Source organism: Carassius auratus, chromosome 12, assembly GCF_003368295.1.
Source record: "Carassius auratus strain Wakin chromosome 12, ASM336829v1, whole genome shotgun sequence".
Taxonomy (NCBI): Eukaryota; Metazoa; Chordata; class Actinopteri; order Cypriniformes; family Cyprinidae; genus Carassius; species Carassius auratus.
The window spans coordinates 2696382-2720359 of record NC_039254.1 but is presented as its reverse complement, the minus strand read 5'-3'; the positions used below and the strand labels follow the sequence as shown (position 1 = coordinate 2720359).

The following is a 23978-nucleotide window of genomic DNA, read 5'->3' as shown; positions in this document are numbered from 1 at the left end:
AATTTACGAACTTTTATTTTCACCGTCCGACTTCGGGGAAGTGACGTAATGCATCAAGTCAGCACGAAAAAGTCCCCAACCATACGTTATTCAAATCGCTTACATCGAGCAAACACATCAGAGATTACAACAAATGTCCAAAAAGGTACGAATGCTACAAACAAAGACGTTTCAACAATCGCTAGGGCCTGTCTATGCCTGCTCACTTTTATTTTGATAGACAAGTCGTTTTCCTGTAGTGTCAGTGTTCACATATTCTACTGTTCTTCCTGTTTGCCGACCGGAGCGGAGGTTTGTTTCTGGGTGTAAAGAAAATCACTTACACAAATATATTTTAATATTAATTTATTACGGTAGCTAAAACGTTGTCGCACGACAAACTCCGTATAGTTGTACCACAATGTAATTTATAATGTAAAAAGGCCCATGTATTGACGATTGTAGCTTGCTTGCTAAGCTTTAGCTAGCATCGAAGCTAACCTCACTCAAAACGCCATGGTTGCCTAAAATTAATGCAGAAAATAATATTTTACTCTGATAATTATATATTGTGACTAAGATGATTGTTATAGTTTCTTTATTGTTTGCTTCACTATAAAATAAATTCAAATATAGATCCCCGTCTTTAGCCAGCATCAATATAACAGAAAATATCATATTCGTGTATAAAGCGACAGTTGCTTTTGATATCGTACATCATAGTTTTGCATATTAATATCTTGCCTATTTAAAGCCTATTTTATGCCAGTTATGTTAATTTTATTTATGCAAAATCTCTTTACAAGCGTCTTTGTTTAAAATTATTAGAATTATTATTATAATAAAAAATAATTATGTGTGTGTGTTTGTGTGTGTGTGTATATATATATATATATATATATATATATATATATATATATATATATATATTCTTTTTTTTTATATAAAATAGTTCACTCCTTAAAAAAATTATCAATCAGTTACTCAGCCTAATGTTATTCCAAATCCACATGACTTGCTTTTCTGTAGAACACAAAAAGGAGGTGTTGTGTAAAATTGATTAGAAGTGGCAGCTTCAGCCATCATTCACTTTTTTTCTGCACTATTAAGTTGAATGATGCCTGAGGCTGATATTCTTCCTAACACCTCCTTTCCTGTTCCACAAAAGTCAGGCATGCAGGTTTGGAATAACATGAGGGTGATTAAAATGATGGCAGGTTGTACTAGACCGTTTAATAAGCCTACCTCTGAAATTGATGAGTACCCTTTAATTTTCCTGTGATGTAGTATTAAATGATATTATAATAAAAAATATTTTCAAAATGATGTGTAACACAGTGTGAATTTTGTAGGGAAGCATGTCTGGCGCAGGGGGTGGGAAGCGCCCCACAGGAGGGGATAGTCCCCCTGGCCCACCTGAAAAAAAGCTGAAGAAAGAGGAGAAGACCACCACCACTCTCATCGAGCCCATCCGCATTGGAGGAGTTTCTTCTACGGTTGGTTTCATGCTGCTATCAAAACAAAATGCATTGTAGCTGTCAGATGCAGATGACATGGAATATTTTGTGTGTTTGGAATTGGGATTTTTAACATAAACATAAAAAATCACTCAAGTTGAACCTCATACACTACCTTTAAAAATGTCATATAGATGTTTGTGTTGTTGAGTCTCTTCTACCCACAAAGTTTGCATTTATTTGATCAAAAGTGCAGTAAAATGTGAAACATTATTATTACTGTTTAAAATAACTTTATTTAAATATATTTTAAAATGTAAGTTATTCCTTTGATGGCAAAGCTGAAATTTCAGCAGCTCTTACTTCAGTCTTCACTGTCGCATGATTCTTCAGAGATCATTCTAATATGCTGATTTGGTGCTGAAGAAACATTTTTTATTATCATCAATGTTGAATAGAATTGAGCTGGGTTATATTTTTATGGAAAAAGTGATCTCTTTTTTTTTTTTGATGAATCAAAGAGACATTTATATTTGAAAAATAAAACTTTTGTATCATTCTAAATGTCTTTACTGTCACAGTTTTGATCAATTTATTACATCCTTGCTGAATAAAATCATTAATTTATTTTAGAAAACCTTTAAAACCTTTGTAGACAATATAGACTTGTTGAAGCTTTTGTAATTTTGCCCCAAATTGGCCTTTGCAGGAGGAGATGGACATGAAGGTCATTCAGTTTAAGAACAAGAAGCTCTGCGAACGGCTTGAACAGAGGCAGGCTTTGGAGGATGAGTTGAGAGAGAAGATTGAGAAGTTGGAGAAAAGGCAGGCAACTGATGACACCACCCTGCTTATTGTCAACCGCTGCTGGACTCAGGTTCCACACTCTTCTCTTCTTCCAATGCTGTACTCATTCTCCTCTTATTTACATTTTTAAGCCAGGAAATTAAAAACTCTTGATATTTAAATATCATTTACAAGAGGGTCCTCTATCACAGACCTCAACATTAAGCTTTTCCAGTAAAATGTATAACTTATTGTTTTTAATACTATATCTTTAGCATACAGAAATGAGTAGAAAAACTGCCTCATTTGAACTCTGTTCTCACAGCTTGAGGAAAATATCCATGAACTGCTGCAACGTGTGGAGCCTAAGGATGCCCCAGCACCTGTCCAGACCCCTGCCACCCCTCCCGTTCCAGACATCCCAGTTCCTGCTGCAGCCCCATCATCTGCTCCCGAACCTTCTGCTCCTATGCCAGCTCGAATTGAAGGTGAGGACGGCCTCCCCCAGCCTCCACCTTCAGCTGAGGTGCTGGATGAAGAACAGCAACAGTCAGTGCAAGAAAAGCAACAGACGCAGCAACAAGAGCAGCAACAGCAGCTTCCTGACTCTGTGGAGAAGTCAGCTGAGGAACCAGTGCAGGATGGAATTCCTGGTAAACATGCAAGGAGTTAGACTCCAATACACTGTATATCTACAAATATGTAAACTAATGCATTTTTTAAATCGTGCATAAAGGCCTTTTACATGATAACAAAATAAACCATCAATTAGACAACAAAAGCATGTTGTAGATCAAGTGCAACAGATTTATCGGCAAGTACTTGAATTGTGCACCAAACACTTGGAATATATTAGTATTGGAGTGGGACTCATTATCGGCAGATAATATCAGTTTTATCTGATGACAGATCAACAAAGTAGCAAGGTAGTCTAATACCCAAAACCCGTTAACAGCAAGTCTTTTCTGTTACCCAAAATACACAAAAATCTATTATCTTGTATCAGCCAAGAAGTTGAGTGAGGAAAAAGCCAATAAAGAGCAGGAGATGAAGCAATAATAATGAGCCATTTACTAAATAGTCTTATTTTTGTATGTTTCATTCAGTGTCCAGACTTCGTCTGACTAGCACAAATTCCACAATTAATATTATACCAAACTGATTCACAACAACATCCCATAAACCTTGAGTTTCTATAAACATTCCCTCTTATCTCTTATTCATGAGGACAAACAGCTCTTGAAACCACACAGTCATAAAACTATGATGGAACGTAGAACAAGACAGCAATGGAAAAACAATATAAAAAACTATAATATAATATAAATGACTAATCAATTAATGAGTCAGTGAAATGGGTGTATAAATGACTATAAAGATTATTATAAATTATTATGATTAAATTGAATAATAAAATGATTAAATGATAAATGATTATAAAAAATAAATGAAAAAATGAATATAAATGCAAGTAAATCACAGCACAAATGTATGATTGCTCTCTTGAAGTAAAACACAAACAGTTTGCATTCTGAGGATCCTCAGATCCCCCCCCCCCCCCCCCTTAATCATATGAAACCATTTGATTGCATTGACTGTTTAAATGCAAGTAAACTTCCATAATCATAATCTTAAAACATATTTGTAAAGTTCGGGCGATCTGGCCGTACTCTTCCCTTCTACATGTTCAGAAAACAGGTCACTTCTATCATACCGTTTACCAGCATCAATTAGGGGAAATGTATGTCTCTGACTGTTGTCATACAACAGTTAACAGTAATCTGACAAAGCAAATCAACACTATTATGTCAGTGTACAAGAGTAAAATGATAAATTCTCCTGAAACCTTAACTAAAGCACTTAAATGATTCCAAATTGGCCCTAATATTGATTCAGTATTGATCCAAACATAATCCTTAGTCAAGTTAAGATACTTGTTCATGCAGAAATTATAGACTGCATTTCCAGTATTATCTAAAAGATATGAACAACATTCAGTTGCAATTACTTTACATGTTTGTGTTTAAACCTGGAATTTGGTACAATTGGATTTTCCAAAAACTTAAATAAAAACATTTCATACTGCATGCGTTTTTACCTTTGGCCATTTGTCATCTTTAGCATCTCAGCATAAGGATTTATTTGCCCTAGTATTTAGTAATGTTTGTCTGGCAGGTTTTCAATTTGTAACTAGAATTGCCAATTGGAGTGCACCAGTTAAAATCAAATCAGAGAGTTGTAATACACGTGCATACAAATTCCATTATAAATTATATGTACTGAGGAAAAAAAAAAACTTAAGGTTTGACCAAAATTACATCACTATGTCATTCTAGACATGGATATATTGTTGAATCCACATGTTATTTTTGGTCACATCTTCCAGCATAATTAAAAAACAAACCATAATTGGCCTGATTAAAGTTGTATGATAAATATATGACTTAAAATACCCCTGTATGTTAAAAACTAAAGCACAAAATTTAAAACAGTTAGTGTCTGACTAACTTAAGTTTGAAGATTGCAAAAAAGTTTTTTTTTTTTTTAATATATATTTTTATTGGAAACCAGCATTCACAAGCATCAATACAGTACTTAATTATGCTACAGCTGTTTTCCAGCCTTTTTCTTTTTTATGTGGTACATTAGAACAGAGAACCAAAAAAAAAAAGGAAACATCTCCCAAGAACAGAGGGGAGAGAGGAAAAATACAATAATAAAAAACATGGATAAAAAATATGAATAATAATAATACATAAACTAAGAAAAATCAATTAAAAAATAATTAGTTAGGTGAAGATAAATCAGAGAAGATTGCAAAGTTACATTTCTCTGTCTGATGTTCATGTTATTCTGTTAGCCGTGTTGTCGACATGATAAGGTTTCAACCTCTCAATGAGTTTCTCAAAGGTTGCCGACAGACATTGATCTGTAAAAACACAAAAACAAGCGAACGAAAAACAGACTGCTCTTTTTGAAAAACAAGATTGTTTACACTTTGTTGGAATTATTTTGACTCCATTATAACTTTGATAGATAAACTAAGCCCATAGAGACCATTTGGCTGGCAACTGATCTGTAGTCCGGTAAAAGCTAATCATTTGGCCCCCACTCGACATATCTTCATGAGGTTGGCCTCCCAAGTCACTTAGTGTGCTTTCATACCTGGTTCACTTGCCTGGTCCGAACCCGAGTTCGGTTGCTCCCCCTGCCCCCGCTGGACTTTGTTTATAATATAATATTTGAGTCTGAACCACCGTTCGCTTGCATCATCAAGCCAGCAGCTGTTTACCCCGTTGCTTGGTAACGACAGCACAGGAGAAGGCGGCAAATGCATAACATTACTCTCAGGAGTTTTATGCATTAAGTTTTTGAACTATTCGTTTTGTTTATAAAGCTTCGGTACATAACGGCACTTGCGTCTGTCTTACGAATGTACTGAAAATGCTCTAAAGAATGTTGAAGGCGAACATAGATGAGATGTTCAGCTCTCTGCTTGCAGTTTGTCAGTCACGCTCATTACACGCTCATTACACACAAACACACATTTTCATCAAATAATTTGTCATTAAAAGCGGTTCACTTCCGTGATTTGGTACGATTGCGTTCACATAAGCAGCAAACCGTACCAGAGTTCACATGAAGCGTACCCCAGACCACCGTTTTTAAGCAGACTCTGGTACGGTTCGTGGGTTCGTATCCGAGTATGGAAGACAGCCTTCACATCATCCAAACGAACCAAACTCTGACATCAATCGAACCCGGATGTGCACCAAAAGTGCTAGTGTGAAAGCACTCTAAAAGACAAGGTTCTTCCTCATGATTCCATCCTACAGCATTTCGCCAGATCTCATTCAAAATTAAGTATGAGCTAATTCACAATGTCTAATGTGCTGTATCATTCTTAAATTGGCCTCCTATATCTAAAAGGGGTAGCTAATGATAAAACTGTTTATTTTGGCACAAATTGAATTTCCGCCCCCCCCTTTGGAGGCTATTTTCAAATGATGACTGTCATTGTTGGTGCTATGAAAATCCAATGAAGTCCACAGTCTACCCAACATATCTTACTATTAAAGTGTGTTCTCCAATCATAATCAGTAGTGCATAATTAGATAGCAGGGCCTATTAATAGTAAAGATTTTGCCAACTATAATCAAAAAACATCCCAAAAAACCTGGCATTTCATAAAGAGTTAAAATCACAAATTCACAAACTAAATAGAATAGGGTTGCCAAATTGTGTTTTGACACCACACATCCGTAAACTTCTTCCTGTGTATCTGTGTGACCAGAAAATGAAACAAGTCTATTATCCATCTGATAATTTAGACTCAATCAAATCCACAGATTTGCATCTTATCATTATCAGCAGAAATATTACAACCTCTACCATATTTTGAATATCAGCTTCCATGGTGGCATCGACAGCAACAATACTACAGCAAGAAAAAAAGTTATGCCATCTTTCTTTGCGTAAACATTTGGGTGGTGTTATGTCAATCTTCCCACACAATGACGTAGATCTGTGGGTGCGTGTTTGAATGAGACATTTTGGGAAGGCGTGGTTGAGTGTTAAGTTTTAGTAAAAATATTTTTTGGGGGTTTGAGACTTTAATCTTTAATCTCTCAAAAATATCTAATTTCACATGTCAAGGAACTTTGTAAAAATAACCTGATGAAATCACTCTTTCTCTATATTGATATTTTTCCACTCAGCTATTGTTTTTCAAGCTGATAAAAACAAAGGGTGCAAGATTTCAACTCCCCAAAGTATAATTTACAGATATTATTATAAATGTAAGTTATACATATTTATATAATTTTTTTAGACTATAAATCAAGATTCACACTTTGAGGCTAGCTCTCTCTCTCTCTGTTCATGCTACATCTTTAGCAGCAATCATAATTTAACAGTGAGATTAGTGTTGGCATTGCTTCTAAACCCTTAACATTTAAAAGTTTTTCTCCTACCGTTATTGATGTGCTTTTAACACAAAATCAGACATCCTAAAGCTTTGTTCAAACTCTTCCCCACAGTGAAAAATACCCAACTATTCTACTACTTCATCCCCTACTTACTTCAGCCACAATAAACCAAACAATTAGAGATCCCTTTTTGCTTTCTTTGCACACATTCTCTTTACCTTCACAGCACTTACTTTAGCCTTCTGATAAATATCTTTCAAAACTTTTAAAAACATTTTAAACCCCTTCAGATTGTCTATTGTCATTAGGTTAAGATGAGAACACCTTTCTATACTGCTTATATTTAGCAGCTATTAACCAAGTTTTACTGCTTGTGCTTATTGATCTTGTGAAATTATTTAATCTAGCTTAACTTCTAACCACTCCATAACTGTAGAAATTATATCATCTGACACAGTAGCTTAGCTATCCCCATGGTATCTACTGAATTTCTATGAAATGTCAAACAGAACACACTCACTCTGTCTAGTTTATTTATTTATTAGCAAAAAAGGCCATTTGTACAATTCAACAATGTCCTCTTTCAGGTAGTCTTTTTGCCATGAAATTTGTAATCATTTTTACGAACTAAATGTTAGAATAACTTTTATATTGTTGGTAATATTTCAAGATGAACACTTGGACTAAAGCAACTTTTTCTAGAATTTTGTTTTGTAGTCATTTATTTATTTTATTTTTTTGCTTGGTTTGGGCATCTTTTTTTCATCCTTGAGTATGAATTCATTATTCTCATATCATATTTTAAATGTCTAACGTATCAGATCTGCTACTCAAGAAACAGCGCCTATGCAAATTATTTTAGATTTAAAGAAAAGATTCGATTTTTCTGTCTATAGCAGCTTTTATCATGCAAATTCATATTGTTATTTGTATTTTTTTAAAGCCCCTCCCACTCCACCGTCTCTCAGTGAAAGCGCAAAGTCTTTCCTGGCTACTCTGGATAACAGCAGTGAGGAGGAGCTCACGCTGCAGCTACAGGACAGGATGCAGTTCAGCAAGGGCGCTGTGGCCTGTATGGTCTGCATATTTGACCGTCTGCATACCACCATTGATGAGCTGTGTACCAGAGTGCAGTCGGCTGGTAAAATAAAAATTCATGTGGTGTGATTCTCAAAGTACAAACAGTTTATTACAGAAAAAAGCATCCCTAGAAGTTTTAGTTGAATCACTTTGTGAACAAATGCTAAACTTACGCACCTTGTTCTTATCAGTATGTGGGGATGACAGTCAGCGAGAGATAATTGCTACAAACTGCACACTTCTAGAGGAACATAATCGACTTCAAGATCTTGCTTACTCCCTTCAAGGGAAACACCACAAAATGTCATTGGAGGTATCTCTCTCTTCTAGTTTTGTTTGACTTTATTCTATTCATATTTATTAAAGTTGCATTACCTTTCAGAAGTTTGGGATCAGTATGTTTTGAAGAGAAAAATTGAAATGATTATTTTGCAAGGACACATTCAATTACCAACCCCAAACATTTGAATAGGAGTGTATATAATAACTTTTTTTCTAAGCATCAGTATAAAACTGCCAATCACATTTTTAAAGATGTGTATTTTGTACCCTGAGCTGTCCTTAAGACCAGTCTTTGCTTCTACAGTATAATGAACTGATTGACAAAGTTACAAGTTCTGAGACTAAAGTGTCTGAGATGGAAACAGCTGTCGAGGATCTGCAATGGGACATTGAAAAACTTCGAAAGAGAGAGCAGAAGCTGAATAAACATCTAGCAGAAGCTCTGGAGCAGGTCAGCTTTTCCTACATCTCAGAAATAAAACAATATATTGCATGCTTTTGAAATTCATTACCATCATAGTAGGCGTGTGTTATTTGTATATCTATCAATACTTCCTTTGATAAAGGAAATTGTACTGCAGGATATTATACTTAAAATCTTGCTGCATCATTTACAGTTGACACATTGTACCAGTGAAACATACAGTAACTTGACATGATATTATGATGCAGTGATGTTAATCTGTTTGTGGTTTAAATTAGGGGGTGTTACTAATGGAGGGAATTACTAACAATTTTTATGTTTTGTTTTTTTCCCGAATCAGCTTAATTCCGGTTACCATGCCACTGGCAGTTCAGGTGGATTACCCGGTGGTCAAATCACACTAAGTATACAGAAGGTAGTAGTTCAAAATGTTTTACCTAAAACCATGTTTAATCATTTCTTTATATAGTTTTACAAAACTATAATTAAAATATTTGTATATCGCAATGGTGTAGACATTATTCCAGTCTGTCACTGTATGTCAGTTTGTCTAATATGTATTTATTTACTCTTAGTTTGAGTCTTTGAATGCTGAACTGGAGCAGAACCAAGAACTTGCCAACAGCCGCATGGCAGAGCTTGAGAAACTGCAGCAAGAGCTACAGGAAGCTGTTCGGGAGAGCGAGAAACTAAAGGTAGTAGAGTTTACTGAGAATACAACACCAGCTCAAAATTTCCAGTGCATTATTTGATGACAACAGCTTTTATTCATGACTCAATGTATTTCCTGTTGAAGCTGGAAGCTTTTGTTTTTCAGGTCATATTACTGATCTCTGTATCCCTTTGTAGATGGATCTGAGGAATATACCAGAGGAAGTGTTGAAGGATACACCAGAGTACAAGTGCCTCCAATCACAGTTCTCTCTGCTGTACAATGAGTCTCTGAGTGTGAAAACCCAGCTGGATGAGGCCAGAGCTCTGCTGCTTACCGCCAAAAACGCTCACCTGCGGCAGATAGAGCACATGGAGGTAAGAGAGCTGATGGGACACAAATGATTGCTCATAATTATATCGGAGTATGTTTTTTTTTTTTTTCACTGATGGTTTGAATATCATTCTCTCTGTTTGTAGAGTGATGAGTTGTCTCTTCAGAAAAAGTTACGCACTGAGGTCATTCAGCTAGAGGACACACTGGCCCAGGTGCGCAAGGAGTACGAAATGCTACGGATCGAGTTCGAACAGAATCTTGCAGCCAATGAGCAAGCAGGTAACGTCACTCATACAAGAGATTTTATTTGATCCCTTTTGCTTTAGGTTTAGGAGGAATTCCTGTGGTGAATTTCCCAACGCCAATTTGTTTTAAATTAACCATGGTTACGGCGAGGAAATGGGAGCGGTGTATCCTGTCAACCCTTCTCTCATTGTTCATTGTTTTGGTTGGGGTTTAACTAAGCATCATTAACCGAAACGTATGTCATTGTGCTATCTGAATGACTATCAGCATCTCAATCTCTCTCTTTCAATATTAACTCATTTATTCATTCCAGGGCCAATAAACAGAGAAATGAGACACTTAATCAGCAGTCTTCAAAACCATAATCATCAGCTGAAAGGTGATGTGCAGAGATATAAGAGGAAACTTCGTGAGAGACAGATGGAAATAAACAAGGTATTGCTCATGCTGGTCTCCTTTGACAGTTTTTTTTTTTATTTCCTATGATACCAGAATTTTCAGATTGGAACTTTTTTTACATTTTACTTGCTAATTTACCATTAACTTCACATCTGTTTATTGCATATGTGGGCTGTTTCTTTCTTGAAATTGGTTGAATTTTAACTAAATATTTTTCACTTTGAAATATCACTCCTTTTCAGTTGAAGTGCCAGAGTGGAGAGGCAGGTGCCCTGATGTTGGAAGAAAGTGTGGGTGACGGAGGACTGGAGGTTAAGAAAGAGGAAGATGATGAGCAGGAGGAGGAGGAAGAAAGGAGGAGAGAGCTGGAAAGGCAACGGGCACGGGAGAGAGAGAGGGAGGCAGAGAGAGAGAGGGAACGCGAAAGAGAGCGGGAGAGACAGCGAAGTGAGGAGCTGAAGAGGAAGGACTCTGACACACTGAAGATGCTTAGAGGAGAGCTTAAGTACGTCTCAGCCTACAACATGATTCTCAGTGCTACTTGACTTCCTATAAAAATGTCTGCTCTTTTCTCGATCATGCTTAGTCTAAATGTGTGATCATAGTTAATCTGCCTTGGCCCTAAACATATTTGGATACTTTGAAGTCCTGCCTTATAATTCACTGCATTACATAAACTTTCAAAGTGGCATTTTTATTAAAGTAAATATATAAGTTATTATAAATAGTAAGCACAGTAAGCACATTCAATAAATGCACAGCTAAAAAGATCAGTTTTGAGTCTAGATTTAAATGTGGCTGTTGTTTTAGCACATATTATCACTTCTGGAAGCTGGTTACAACTGTGCGCGATCAATGCCATCAAAACTATTAATTTTTTGTTTGTTTGCTGAACACAAAGTACAAAGTAGATGACGAAAACTAGGAAGCTGGGTCTATTCAAAGCAGTGCCATTACTGTCTAGGGAGCGTGGAATGGTGCTCTTTGATTGGTTGAGCGGATGTATTGTATTATGCAGAGAAGGGAGACCGATATTTGTCACGGTTTGGAAAGATAGGGAGAAAATATGACAGAATAACACTGTGGATATCGCATTTTGCGTAAAATTAACAATTGACACTTCAATACCGACCAGATACAGTATTGATTTTGGGGGGAACTCAGTTAAAAAAAAAAATAATTTTATATATATATATATATATATATATATATATATATATATGTGTGTGTGTGAGGGTGGGTGGGTGGTTGTTTTTTTCTGAAATTCAATGTTTCTAAAAAAAAATAAACACAAAAATGGGAAAATACTGCCAAGGATCACGAATTCCAATAATAAGAACACACTAATGATTACTTAGGATTAATGAGCTGCTGGATTCATGAATGTTAATCAGGTTTTGTGCATTCGCTTTAACTGATTTGCTGAAATCAAAACAGGGACGATAATAGGTGAGCGCCAGCCAATGAGATTGCCGTTTGCGCATTAACACCACCCACTACCGGAAAACTCGACTGCTCTTAAAAGCTGAAGAGTCAATTCACTCTCTCTCAGTCTCTGCGTGTGTGTGAGAGAAAGCGACGGTGATGTGTGCGCCTTCACACTAGAGTTTACACTACAATCAAATACAGGTGCGCTGTGCATCCATTGAGATGAACTGAGAAATATCACAGATCGCTTGACGGAAAGTGAAACTCTGAAGTGCTCCGTCAGAGTCAGAGTGTTTGCGAGTGATAATATATCTGTGCTGAACTTATACTTAGCCTCCATCTCACATACTGGCAAGTAAAATCTGAGAATTTATTAGCCATTGGCTAATATTAGACTTCATTTAGTCGCCAGAATGAAGATTTAGTCGAATTTGCGAGTGATTAACTCGCAATGTAGAGGGTTGGGTTGACAAGATATGGATAGCTGTCTCTTCGTTTCTGTCACGAACGTGTAAGCGCAAGGCAACACTGTGTGCATGTAATACTCATGGGAGTTGTGGCGTCGTAGTGTCACACTGCAATATGGCTTATTTCAGATGCCTTTTAAAAACACTACAGTTATTCAACCCGCCAAAGTGGCTAGTTGGAGTCACTGTGTTACCCGCCACGAGCAAAATCCACCCGCATTTGGCGTGTTGGCGGGTGTTAATGTCAAGCCCTGTATATATATAAAACTATATCACCCCATATTGTTTAGCATTTAATGAACTTCATATCTGAGTCACCTCTCCCACACATCATTTGTGTCATGCAGAAAAGCACAGGAGTCACAGAAGGAAATGAAACTACTGCTAGACATGTACAAATCAGCCCCAAAGGAGCAGCGAGATAAAGTGCAACTTATGGCAGCAGAAAAGAAGTCCAAAGCAGAAGTATGTTAACCCACAAAAATTTGCTGTATTTCTCTTTGGCAAAACCATTAACATGCGATTCACTTGGGGTGGTCATTCTTTTAATGCTGAAGTCAACATTGTCTGGCAGGTGGAAGAGGTGAGGCAGCGAGTGCGGGAACTGGAGGAAAGGGAAAGAAAGGAAAGCAAAAAACTGGCAGATGAAGACGCTCTCCGCAAGATCCGTGTGGCTGAGGAGACCATTGAACACTTGCAGAAAAAGCTGGCTGCTACTAAACAGGTGTGTCTAGTTGAACAGAATTGTTGTCAACATTTGTGTCAGAATCAGTCTAGATCAATAGGCTCTGTAGCAGATTAACTAATAATTAAAAACTGATCAACCTTTCAGGAGGAAGAGGCTCTGTTGAGTGAGATGGATGTGACGGGACAGGCTTTTGAAGACATGCAGGAGCAGAACAGCAGACTCATGCAGCAGCTCAGAGAGAAAGATGATGCCAATTTCAAACTAATGAGTGAGAGGATCAAATCCAACCAGATTTACAAGCTTCTGCGGGAGGAGAAAGAGGAATTGGCAGATCAAGTGCTTACTTTCAAAACCCAGGTGCACACACACACACAAAAAACATTTCTCACACAGTCACCACACACCCACACGTAAATTTATGAATGTGCAAAACAAACATTTTCATAATCTACTGGTCAGTGGGTTCTAGTTGACTGGCTACACCTGAAAGGTTAGGCTAACTTGTTGCTTCACCATCCAATCTGACAGTGACTTTGCGGGCAGCGTTTGCACACAAATGTACCTCACAAAACTGATTTTGGACAGGCTTCTATGGCAGCATAATGGTATTTATGATTGGTATTTTAATGATCTGCAACAAAATAGAGAGTGCTAGTGCTGTCAAAATGGCTGTAAAACTAAATTAGAATTTTGTACTTTAAATGAAAATGATCAATATTCAAATTATAATCTAATTTAAAATGCATAATTTCATAATTTTAGGGTGAAAAAAGTTTTTGGCTCATCTCCTGTGTCCACTAGAGAGAGCATTGAGCAAAATATTACTAATGCACGTTTATTTAAAGCAAGAAAATAACGACTATCTGTGAAAATTATAAACCAATTATAATGAATAAAGTAACTTAGCTGTAAACAAAACAGCATCATGTTTTTATGCATAGTTTAATACAAAGCGCTGAAAGCCAATCACATAGAGTACTTTTTTCATTTAAAAACATGGGATGCAGTGGGATAGGGGAAGAAACCTGTTATAAAGTATCGAGATGTTTTTTCAAAGTTGAACTTGCATTCATTTTTACATGGCTTTCTAAACATGAGGCTCTTTTGTGCAGGATGCGAGTGCAACGGTGATCGATGTCCCTCTAGAAAATGCACAAAATATGAATTCTGTGTGAACAGCTTGGTTTCAGTTTTGACGAAAAACAAGATCTTCTCCCCCATTGATGTTCTCTTTTTTTTTTTTTTTACACAATATTTTTAAAAAAACAATGAAGCATTGCCGCATCTAGTGGCTTTAACTGGACAGGATAACAAATACAGCGTGTCAACAAATGTCAGCTCCAGTGATAAAGCTGCCTCCTTAATGCACACCTAAAATACGAATGCAACATTTTTGCATTCAAATGTAGATTATTTGAAATTCAACAAATATTTTAAATTCTAAAAGATTAACAGCACTAGAGAGTGCTTTGGTCATAATTTGTATAATAGTAATTTCTTGCTGGATATGAAATCCAAAGTTAAAAACTTTAGCTGTTGTGGTATTGTATACACACAGTAGTGGGATATCATACGCAGCAAAGAATACATCGAAGCTGCCTTTAAAAGTTGTTTAGATGGCGGTATCTAAGTAGACAGGATGTAACAAGATCATAGGGGTCTCAAATTTTTCTCCCACTGTTTATAACATAACATGATAATATATAAATGGCAACATATAATATGCCATCTTTACTCAAATATTTGTAACTTAATTCACAAACCTAATCTTCAAAAAAAAAAAATCCTTAAAAATGGAAGCCAACAGAAATCAGCTAAGTGTCCTAATTGATTACATTTAAAGTATCGCCACTAAAAATAGTTAAAATTGGACAAAAACTGGATAATATAATTAACTAGTTGGTTGATAGACAATCAGTCAGCCCCATCCCTGTAAAATGATGGACCTCTCAATTTTGAGGCATAAAATCTGCACATAATAATGTGTTTTATAACTGTTTTTTATAAAAAGAAATAATACTAATGTCGTTGAATCATGTGCTCCCTAACTGTCCCTCCCAGGTGGACGCTCAGCTGCTGGTGGTGCAGAAACTAGAAGAGAAGGAGGGTGTCCTGCAGAGCACACTGGCCGCTCTGGAGAAAGAGCTGACGCTGCGCACTCAAGCCCTGGAGCTCAACAAGCGCAAGGTAAAATTGGAAGGATCACAGACGCCCACCTCTGTTCTCATGTCCATGACAACTATGACTCAGCTTAGCCAACCATTAGCATACATTTCCAGATGTGTGTTTGATGCTCATCTTTTTGCACGATGGTTCAGGCAGTGGAGGCGGCCCAGTTGGCCGAGGACCTTAAAGTGCAGCTGGAACACACTCAGACCAAGTTGAGGGAAATCCAAGCCTCAGTACTAGACAACCGCACTGCCCGTGAGAGGGAGAGTGTCAACCTCAAGAAAGCACAGGTACACTGGCATGTGTGCTGTAGAAAAGTTTGGGATACAAATGAGTGGGAACAATGTGTGTGAAACTCTTCTACTGTGCTGTTCTTTTCAGGAGGACTTGTCCAGACTGCGGCGTAAGCTGGAGAAACAGAAGAAAGTTGAGGTGTACACAGATGCTGATGAGATTCTACAAGAAGAAATTAATCAGTATAAGGTCAGTCAAAATTTCAGACATGTTACCTAGTAATTTGTTTATTAGGGTAACTTTTTTAAAGACATAAGTACTTTTGTTCAGGAAATGCATTAAATGGATCAATAGTGACATTAAAGGCAGTATAGCATTACAGATTTTTTGTTTTAAATAAATGCTGTTCTTTTAAACATTATAGTCACCAAAAGAGTCTTGAATAAAAAGGTGTCACAGTTTTCCCAAGAATATTGAGCAGCAATTATTTTTATTTTTTTTCTTGAGCATAAATGAAATTTTTTTTTTGAAGGATCATCGACATTGAAGGCTGGATTAATGTCTGCAGAAAATGTATATGCATTACTAACCTTGTAAAATGTATTCAAATAGAAAACAGTTATTTAAATTGTAATATTTCATTTACAGTATTACTGTTTTTTTTTTACTGGACGTTTGATCAAATAAATCCAGCCTTTGGAACATTTAGAAAGATTTGTGATCCTGAACCACAAGTCGCTGGGGTATATTTTTAGCAATAGCAAAATATTCAATGTATGGGTCAAAATTATTGATATTTCTTTTATGCCAACAATCATTAGGGTAATAAGTAAAGATCATGAAGATAATTTGTTAATTTCATTGGGATAATAAGTAAAGATCATGAAGATATTTTGTTAATTTATATATATATATATATATATATATATATATATATATATATATAGATACATACATACACACATATTGCTGGGCAACGTTTTTTTTTTTTTATCGCATTATTATTCGCAATTAATTGCATTATGCACAAAACAAATAATTTATTCAAAAGTAGTGTACTCAGATACCAGATTTTCAAATAAGTTGTATCTCGGCCAAATATTGTCCTATCCTAAAAAAACATGACATCAATGGAAATATTTTTTTATTCAGCTTTCAGGTGATGTATAAATCTAAATTAAAAAAAATTGCCCCATATGACTGGTTTTGTGGTCCAGAATCACATTTTTAGAAAAACAAATCTCACCTCAAACTTAGATATGTACCGTAAGTAAATATATTATTTAAAATGATTAGATAAATAAATATTTGTAAAACTTTACAATAATAATGAAGTCATCAAAGTTATGAAAATACAAATGGAAGAATGAGAAACATGCTGTGACCAAAATAGGTTAAACTATCATATAATTTTAGCTTCTTCAAAGTAGCCACACTTTGTGTAGATTACACACTGTGGGTATTCTTCCAGCCAACATCTTGAGGACTCCAACTGGGTTGTTTTTTTCCCATGTGTGCGGGCCGCTAGTTGGCTGCTTTTCCTGTACTATTTGGTCCTCCTCATACTTTAAAAAAATCTTCTGTATATTAATGTATCTGACATTTAATGACTGGTAGATTAGCTTAATACTGTATAATTTGTGGCTGACCTTATCTGTTGTCTCCTTTCTAGGCTAAATTACGTTGTCCCTGTTGTAATACCCGGGATAAGGAGACGGTCCTCACCAAGTGTTTCCATGTCTTCTGCTATGAATGCTTGAAGACTCGCTACGACACTCGCCAGAGGAAGTGCCCCAAATGCAATGCTGCATTCGGAGCAAACGACTTCCACCGCATCTACATCACCTAATTTAGTGTGGGCTTTTTGATGAACTGAATACAGTAGATGAGAAACGAAGGGATGAAAGTTGTGTTGAAGAACCGGATTACCATAATATGGTATTTTTAAGATGCTCTAAAGGGCCACTTTCAGTCCCATCTGTGATAGGTGTTGCTAGTGACCAAACATACAATGACAGAATGGAAACGGTTGTGAAGTAGTCATGGTCTACAGCACACAAGCAGTGCTTATTCATTGCAGAAAAATCTATTGAATTTCGTCTCTTAGTTTCTTGTGTTGTTTAAAGTACTGCAATGATTTTTTTTTTACCTGCATTTTGTTGAATGACCATGAAACAGAGGAAAGACTGTATCTGCTCAAATATCAATATATCATAGATGTCATAACTCCACAGAATACGAGTGACGTCTAAAGTTTGCAGAAACTGTTTTGTTTTGACAATTATGGCCTTATCCGTTTGAGTCATACAGTAACTATCTAGTAATGTGCTTAGTCAGTTTCTATGGTAACAATGTGTTTTGAACCCCTTGAAGTAATAAATGAACAGATGTGATGGATACTGGGTGGAAAAAAAGAGTGCTGCAGAATTAGAAGCGTAGATGGGTGGTGCAGTGATCTTAAAAAGACAAAACATGAACAATTTTTCAGTAGGTACCATATACCCAACCATTCTGTGATATCACCAACGTATGTCAATACCTATTGCACCGATTCCTTAAAAAAATAAACATCAAAAACTGGATAAAGTTATTTGTGAACTCGGCTCTCTGCTTTGATGTCAATCTAGACAAAACATGTAGAGACATTATCTGGGTTTTCATTTTAATCGTGATGTTATTGTTATACTTGGTGGAAAAGGATGACTCGAAACTGTACTTTCCAAATGCAATATTGAAGTCCATATGCTGTCTGCCAATACAATCCTATTTGCACAATGCATGTGTCTTTAGTAACTTCAGATGGTTTAGATAGATATGCATAGTTGCATACTATTAGAAGAGGATCACAGGGAAAGCAGTCCTGGGGAGAATATAAAACCTACCTCGTGGTTTTTTTGTACTTGCAAATGTTTGCCCGGAATCTACATGTAAATGTTTTTCGTTATATTGCACAATTTACCTTATGTTATTCCCCGCACCCAGGTTTTGCTGTTCTTGATCGTATTCATAACTGTCGTACTGCTTTTCCTCTCAGTCTGCGCTGTGTGTCTGCCAAACACTGAACTGTTGTTTGCTCCCTTGGACCAGAGACAGTGAATTACGTAGTTGGGTGGGGTGACTTTAATGTGACTATTTTGCTCCAACATACTTCGTGCGCGGAGACTGGGGTCTCTAGTTTGTTCTCTTACAAAAAAAAAAAAAAAAAGTACTTATTTTCGCAAATTGTCGTTTGTTCGTTTAAACCTTTCTTGATTTGCGTAGTTATCTTACAGATCTGACCATAATAATTGCGTCAACAAGACCATACGTATTATACTGACTGATATTTCCTAATGATAGAGAACTGGTTTCTTTTTCACGTAAATGTAGCTCTTGAAAGCAAAAATGAAAGTGTTGTCAGCGAACAGGCTGTGTTTGTTCCTCTACCATCATCATTGACGGTTGACTCGTAGTGCTTTGTCGTGCTGTGATTACTGAGATTCTAGGGCCGTGTTTCAAATCCTAGTGAGTTGGCTGCCTAGACATCACAATAAAAATTAACGATTCCGCTTCCTCTTTACGATTTCGAACGGTTAGACTTACGGTTATTTTAGTACTGTTGAGGAAGAAGTGCTTTGAAATTCATAGTAGACATTTCACAAGCAGTCGCCGAATGTTACATGCAGGCTATTCATTCAGATTAATTCAGTAACAACACCGAATGATTCACAACTGGTTTGACTCACGAAGAAATTTTATTTATGTATTTGCATAAATAGACCTGGGCTGCGTTTCTCGAAACCATCGTAAGCCTGAATTGATCGTAGATTTACTGATGACATTGGTTCTACGATCAATTTAGGCTCATTATGTTGAAACGCAGCCCTGGTCAGTTACTCTGATTTTGAATTACTAAAACGAATCTGTTCGGTATCATAGTTCAGCAACTGGACGCACTGTATGACATTTTAAACGGTCTATTTGTATGACTCACTAACATGAAGCGGCTCATAAAAATCGAGTACCAGCAGGGATTACCGGAGTGAAGCGAGATGCTTTTGTTTCACAAAAAAGAACAGGTACAAGATTGTAATGGAAATGGTCGCAACTCAAGAACCGTTACCACCAAAGGTCACGATTAAATACGATATTGTTTATTCTAAAAGGAAACGTTCTCAGAAAGTTCGAAAAAACATTTCGCCCATTAACATTAATAGAATGTTTGTTTAAATATCTTTAATGACTCTCAAAAAAAAAAAAAACATTTATACTTCGTTTATGGAACTTTTTTCTAAAGCATTTTAGTTGGACATTGTTTAGAGAGCATTTAAACAATTGCGCATAATGTTTACAAAATCGTATAACCACGATAAAAAAAAATCATAAAAAAAAAGTTCATAAAACATCCAGAAATAACGTTATCATGACTTATTGGGAATGTTATTGAACGTTCTAGAACATATTTTTGTTAGCTGAGAAATTATTGGTGGAAATGTTGGTTCTCAGCTTTTATTGTAAGTCTCGCGGATGACCTAAACGCTGTCTACTTAGACAGCCTCCAAGCTTTTGAGATACGGCCACAGAATCTCAGTACAGTACATAGGAAATGACTCATAGAGGAGTTGAATCCAGCGCGTGGGTGTGGGCGCTATTAAAACAAGACTGAAAGTTTGGGGTGGGTCATTCACATGCGCTGCTTTTGCTATGCTTGAAACCCATTTGTGGCTTTTAATCTTTTGAAATCGCTGTGGGATTTCAATATATACTAAGTTCAATGGATTCCGGTGCTATGTTGCGTTGCCTCTATTGGATTACTATATTGATCGCCACGCTTATTCATGGAGTAAACGCGGATAAAAGTAAGAAAATTAACATTTACTTGCTTAATGTCCTCATGTTATAACATAGAGCGTATGTGTGACGTTTGTTATGTTTTTGTGTGTTGGTGAGGAAAGTTCCAACCTTATGTCTCATTTGTCCTCTTGCTATGAATATGGAGAAACGTGGAGTCAGTGGAGTTAATGACGATGAACTGCCTCATTCGTAATAGCTTCCTTTACCAGTTACAGTTCCCACCGGTTCCGCATTCCAATGCTCTTATTTCACTCCCGCCCGCTCCCGGGGTTGTATTGTGCCCAGCTGAGAACAGTGCAGCACAAGAGGCTTCGGCTTTCCATGAGGAACATGTAGTGCCTTTGTTACTTTGGCATGTGTATGTTACTGCTGGAACAGTTTAATTGTAAAAACACTTGCAGGAATGAACAAAAGTGCATTGCCTATGGAAAAGTGTTAGGCAATGTCTTGGAAAGTGCACATATGCCCTTGTTAAATCCAGAGGCTTTAGTTAAGCAGTGATTTAATACAGACAGAAAACTGATTCATGTCATGTCACAAAATTACTTTATAACGAGGAAATTAGATTTAAAGTCTTATGGATTCAATCATGCACATCAAAACACGCTTAGACCATCAATATACTGTACTGGTTCTCTACAGGGGGGCTTAGAAAAACGTCCATGGTGGCTGTAAAGCATTTTCATATTATGTATAATTGTTCAAATAATAAAAAAAAATAGAAAATTCAAGACTTGACTCACTGCTGAGTTTACAGCAGATTTGGTCTTACCTTTTCCAAACGAAACTGTCACATTTAGTCCAGAATTATTTCCTTTTTTTATTATTTGATTATATTAGGCTGTTTTTCTTTAAAAATGTTTGGTAACAACTTTTCCACCATCAATCAAAGAAGAAAAAGCCTTGTCAGTTAATTGTTTTACCATTAAAAAAAAATGTAAAATAATGCACCTCATCATTTTAGCAGAAGTACAAAAGGAAGACCCCCTAGGCTACACAGACAATAGGGGTCCTTGGATTCCAAAAACTGAGAACTACAGACACTGAGGGGCTGAAATCCAAGCTGATGTTTGCTGATCTTTAGGCTTGCTTGGGTGTGCATGATAAAACATGTAAGAGTTTGATATTTTACTATTGCACAAAGGTGACATGGGGACAGAGCAGGACTGTGATTTCAGTATCTCTAGTTCCAGGATTAACCTTTAGTTGAGCAGCCCACATTCAAACAACCTCAGCCATCAGATAAGAATACTGAGGTCTGATTTATTACTTTCTGAAGAGATAACTTCTTTTAAATGTGCTTTAATATACATGACAAAAAAGATATGCAGATCTTTACGTTATGTGTACTTTTTAATGCAGTTTATATAATGCATCCTCGAAAGTCTCCATACAGGATCAATATCAAATTATATGTCAATCTGAGCAGTGCACATTTTTCTGTTAAATCGCACTACTTGTCAAGAAAAGATTTGACTCTCAGTATGCACTTTCACTCATTTTAATTAAGTTGCACTGGCTAACATTTGATACTGATAAATGCAGAGAAACCCACAAGGATTGGATGTCAAGTGTCATTTGTAAGAAAGCAAGTCTTCATGAAAATCTGCCGTTGTTCTCGAAGTCACGTCATATAGTACTGCGGGTGATATTAGCTTGCAGATGTTTGTCATCTGTAGACCGCAGCTGTTCATGTGAAAGACTTTCAGTGGTACCTGCCTCACCGCTTTTTCCTTCATGCACCTCCCCTGATTCCAAGCATGTGCGCGAGAGAAAGCCTAAGCCATGCAGCTTTCACTGATGACTCTTTCGTCAACCCATTAGTTCTCTTATATTCACTTTTCCATGTCCTCAGTTCTCATGGGACACTTTGCATGAACTCAGGGGTCGCATCATAGTCTGGCTGTGAGCTTAGACTTGCTTACGCACACAGAGCATGAGTAATATCGTTTCCCCGCGAGTGAACCACCACATCACTGCAACGGAATTTCCCATCTCATTTCACATGAAAAAGAGGCAGAGCAAAGAAAGCTCTTGGATCTTCTTTTTCAGTAGTAAAACATCAAATTTTACCCATGTGCAAAACCTCTAACCCACTCAGAGTTATCAGGAAATGTGTGCAGAGATGTTGTTTTTGTCAGTTTCGCTGTAATCTGCAACCGCTATTTGACACCTTATTGTGTTTGCTTCTTTGTTCAATTTTGTCAGGTTCAGCCCGTTGTTTGAAATCCGAATTCTGGAATGGAGATGTTGCACAATGTGTACCTTGTCAAATATGCAAACAGTACCCGAAAACTCCATCATGTGACACATGTGAGTATATTCAATCAAAATTAACATTATAATTGGTCTGAATAGTAGTAATGGCTCATAAATGAACATTCAAAGAAAAAGAAAAGGTACAAAAACTAAAGGTAGCCTACATCTTTGTACTTTATTTGCCCCTATTAGTAGGTTTACTTGGCTACCATAAGGTACACATTAGTTGGCATACTTTAAAAGTACATATTATTAGCCTACCTGCAGTAGGATATACATATTTTGAAAGGGCAACCCATTTACAGCTTTGTCTTTTTTTTCTTTCTTTTTTTCAAGTTGCAGTAGCGACTGGGGAGGTAAATAGGCCTAATCATTATCATTGGTTTATGGAAGCCTGTTTCCACCATAGAATGAAAAGTAATTGCGAGTTTTTTCTCACTTTTTGTAAACAAGAAACAAAGTCTGAATTGTGAGATATAAACTCAGAACTGCGAGAAACAATTTACAAATTCTGAGATCTAATCTCAGAATTGCGAGATAAAGTTGCAAACATCTTTTATTTATATAGTTTCGTGGTGGAAGCAGGGTCGCATTAAAATTTCCTTATTTCTACTATTTAAAAAAAAATTGGGAATTTCGCTACTGACAAATTGTTATATTAAATAAATGAGATAAATTAAAGTTACTTTGAACAAGATACAAAGATCCAAGTGATTTAAATGGTCCGATATTCCCAAAATGAATAAGGTTAAACACTCAGGGGAATGCATTGCAAGTGGATTCCTTTGCAGTAGGTCAAAGCTTACGTGCAGAGAAGAAGTGGCCAGATTCTTTCTGTATGATCAGTCAAGCTGGAGGTCTTCCAGTAACATTGTCCTGTGTCTTTAAGGCCCACCCATAGAGCCTTCGGATTCCTGGAGGGTGGCAGCAATTACCAGTTTATCTGTCCTGGCAGCCGTGGTTGTTTGCGGAGCCTTGCTCATAGGCATTCTAGTACATCAAGTCAGGTCCAAGAGGACTTTACGGGGTAAGAAATTAACATTACAGCACATTTTTAACAACAAACATTCTCCTTCAGTGCAGGGCTCAAAACTAACTCAACTTTTTCTGTCCATAATTCAGAACCGATTGAAGAGACAACAGGACCCCTTTATCAAGTATAGGATCTCCATAAGGTAAGAGTTGAAAAATACAGCACTTCTTAAGATGCTTCGAAATGCGTTAAGGATTAGTTTTGTTCATATGCAATCTTTTAAATGTTTGCAGCTCATGGAACTCAAGGTGACAGAAATGAAAATGGACTGTTACTCCAGTGAATTAATGCTCCAGTT

At 36.6% G+C, this 23978-nt stretch overlaps 1 protein-coding gene across 2 annotated transcripts; it reads left to right on the top strand.

The window, feature by feature from the left end:
* The first annotated feature begins 40 nt into the window (after positions 1 to 40).
* On the top strand, positions 41 to 18145 carry rnf40 (ring finger protein 40). 2 transcript variants are annotated; one of them, XM_026276232.1, is made up of 20 exons: positions 41 to 145; positions 1332 to 1475; positions 2146 to 2313; positions 2548 to 2875; positions 8094 to 8291; positions 8422 to 8543; positions 8817 to 8963; positions 9277 to 9351; positions 9512 to 9631; positions 9786 to 9965; positions 10068 to 10203; positions 10484 to 10605; positions 10812 to 11074; positions 12812 to 12929; positions 13039 to 13188; positions 13297 to 13509; positions 15214 to 15339; positions 15471 to 15611; positions 15703 to 15804; positions 17228 to 18145. In XM_026276232.1, exons 1-20 carry the CDS (start codon positions 134 to 136, stop codon positions 17402 to 17404), a joined length of 3042 nt encoding a protein of 1013 aa, XP_026132017.1. In that variant the 5' UTR covers positions 41 to 133; the 3' UTR covers positions 17405 to 18145. The 2 variants fall into 2 exon arrangements, with proteins under 2 accessions (XP_026132017.1, XP_026132018.1); XM_026276233.1 differs by lacking the exon at positions 41 to 145 and adding an exon at positions 160 to 291.
* The last annotated feature ends 5833 nt before the right edge of the window (positions 18146 to 23978 follow it).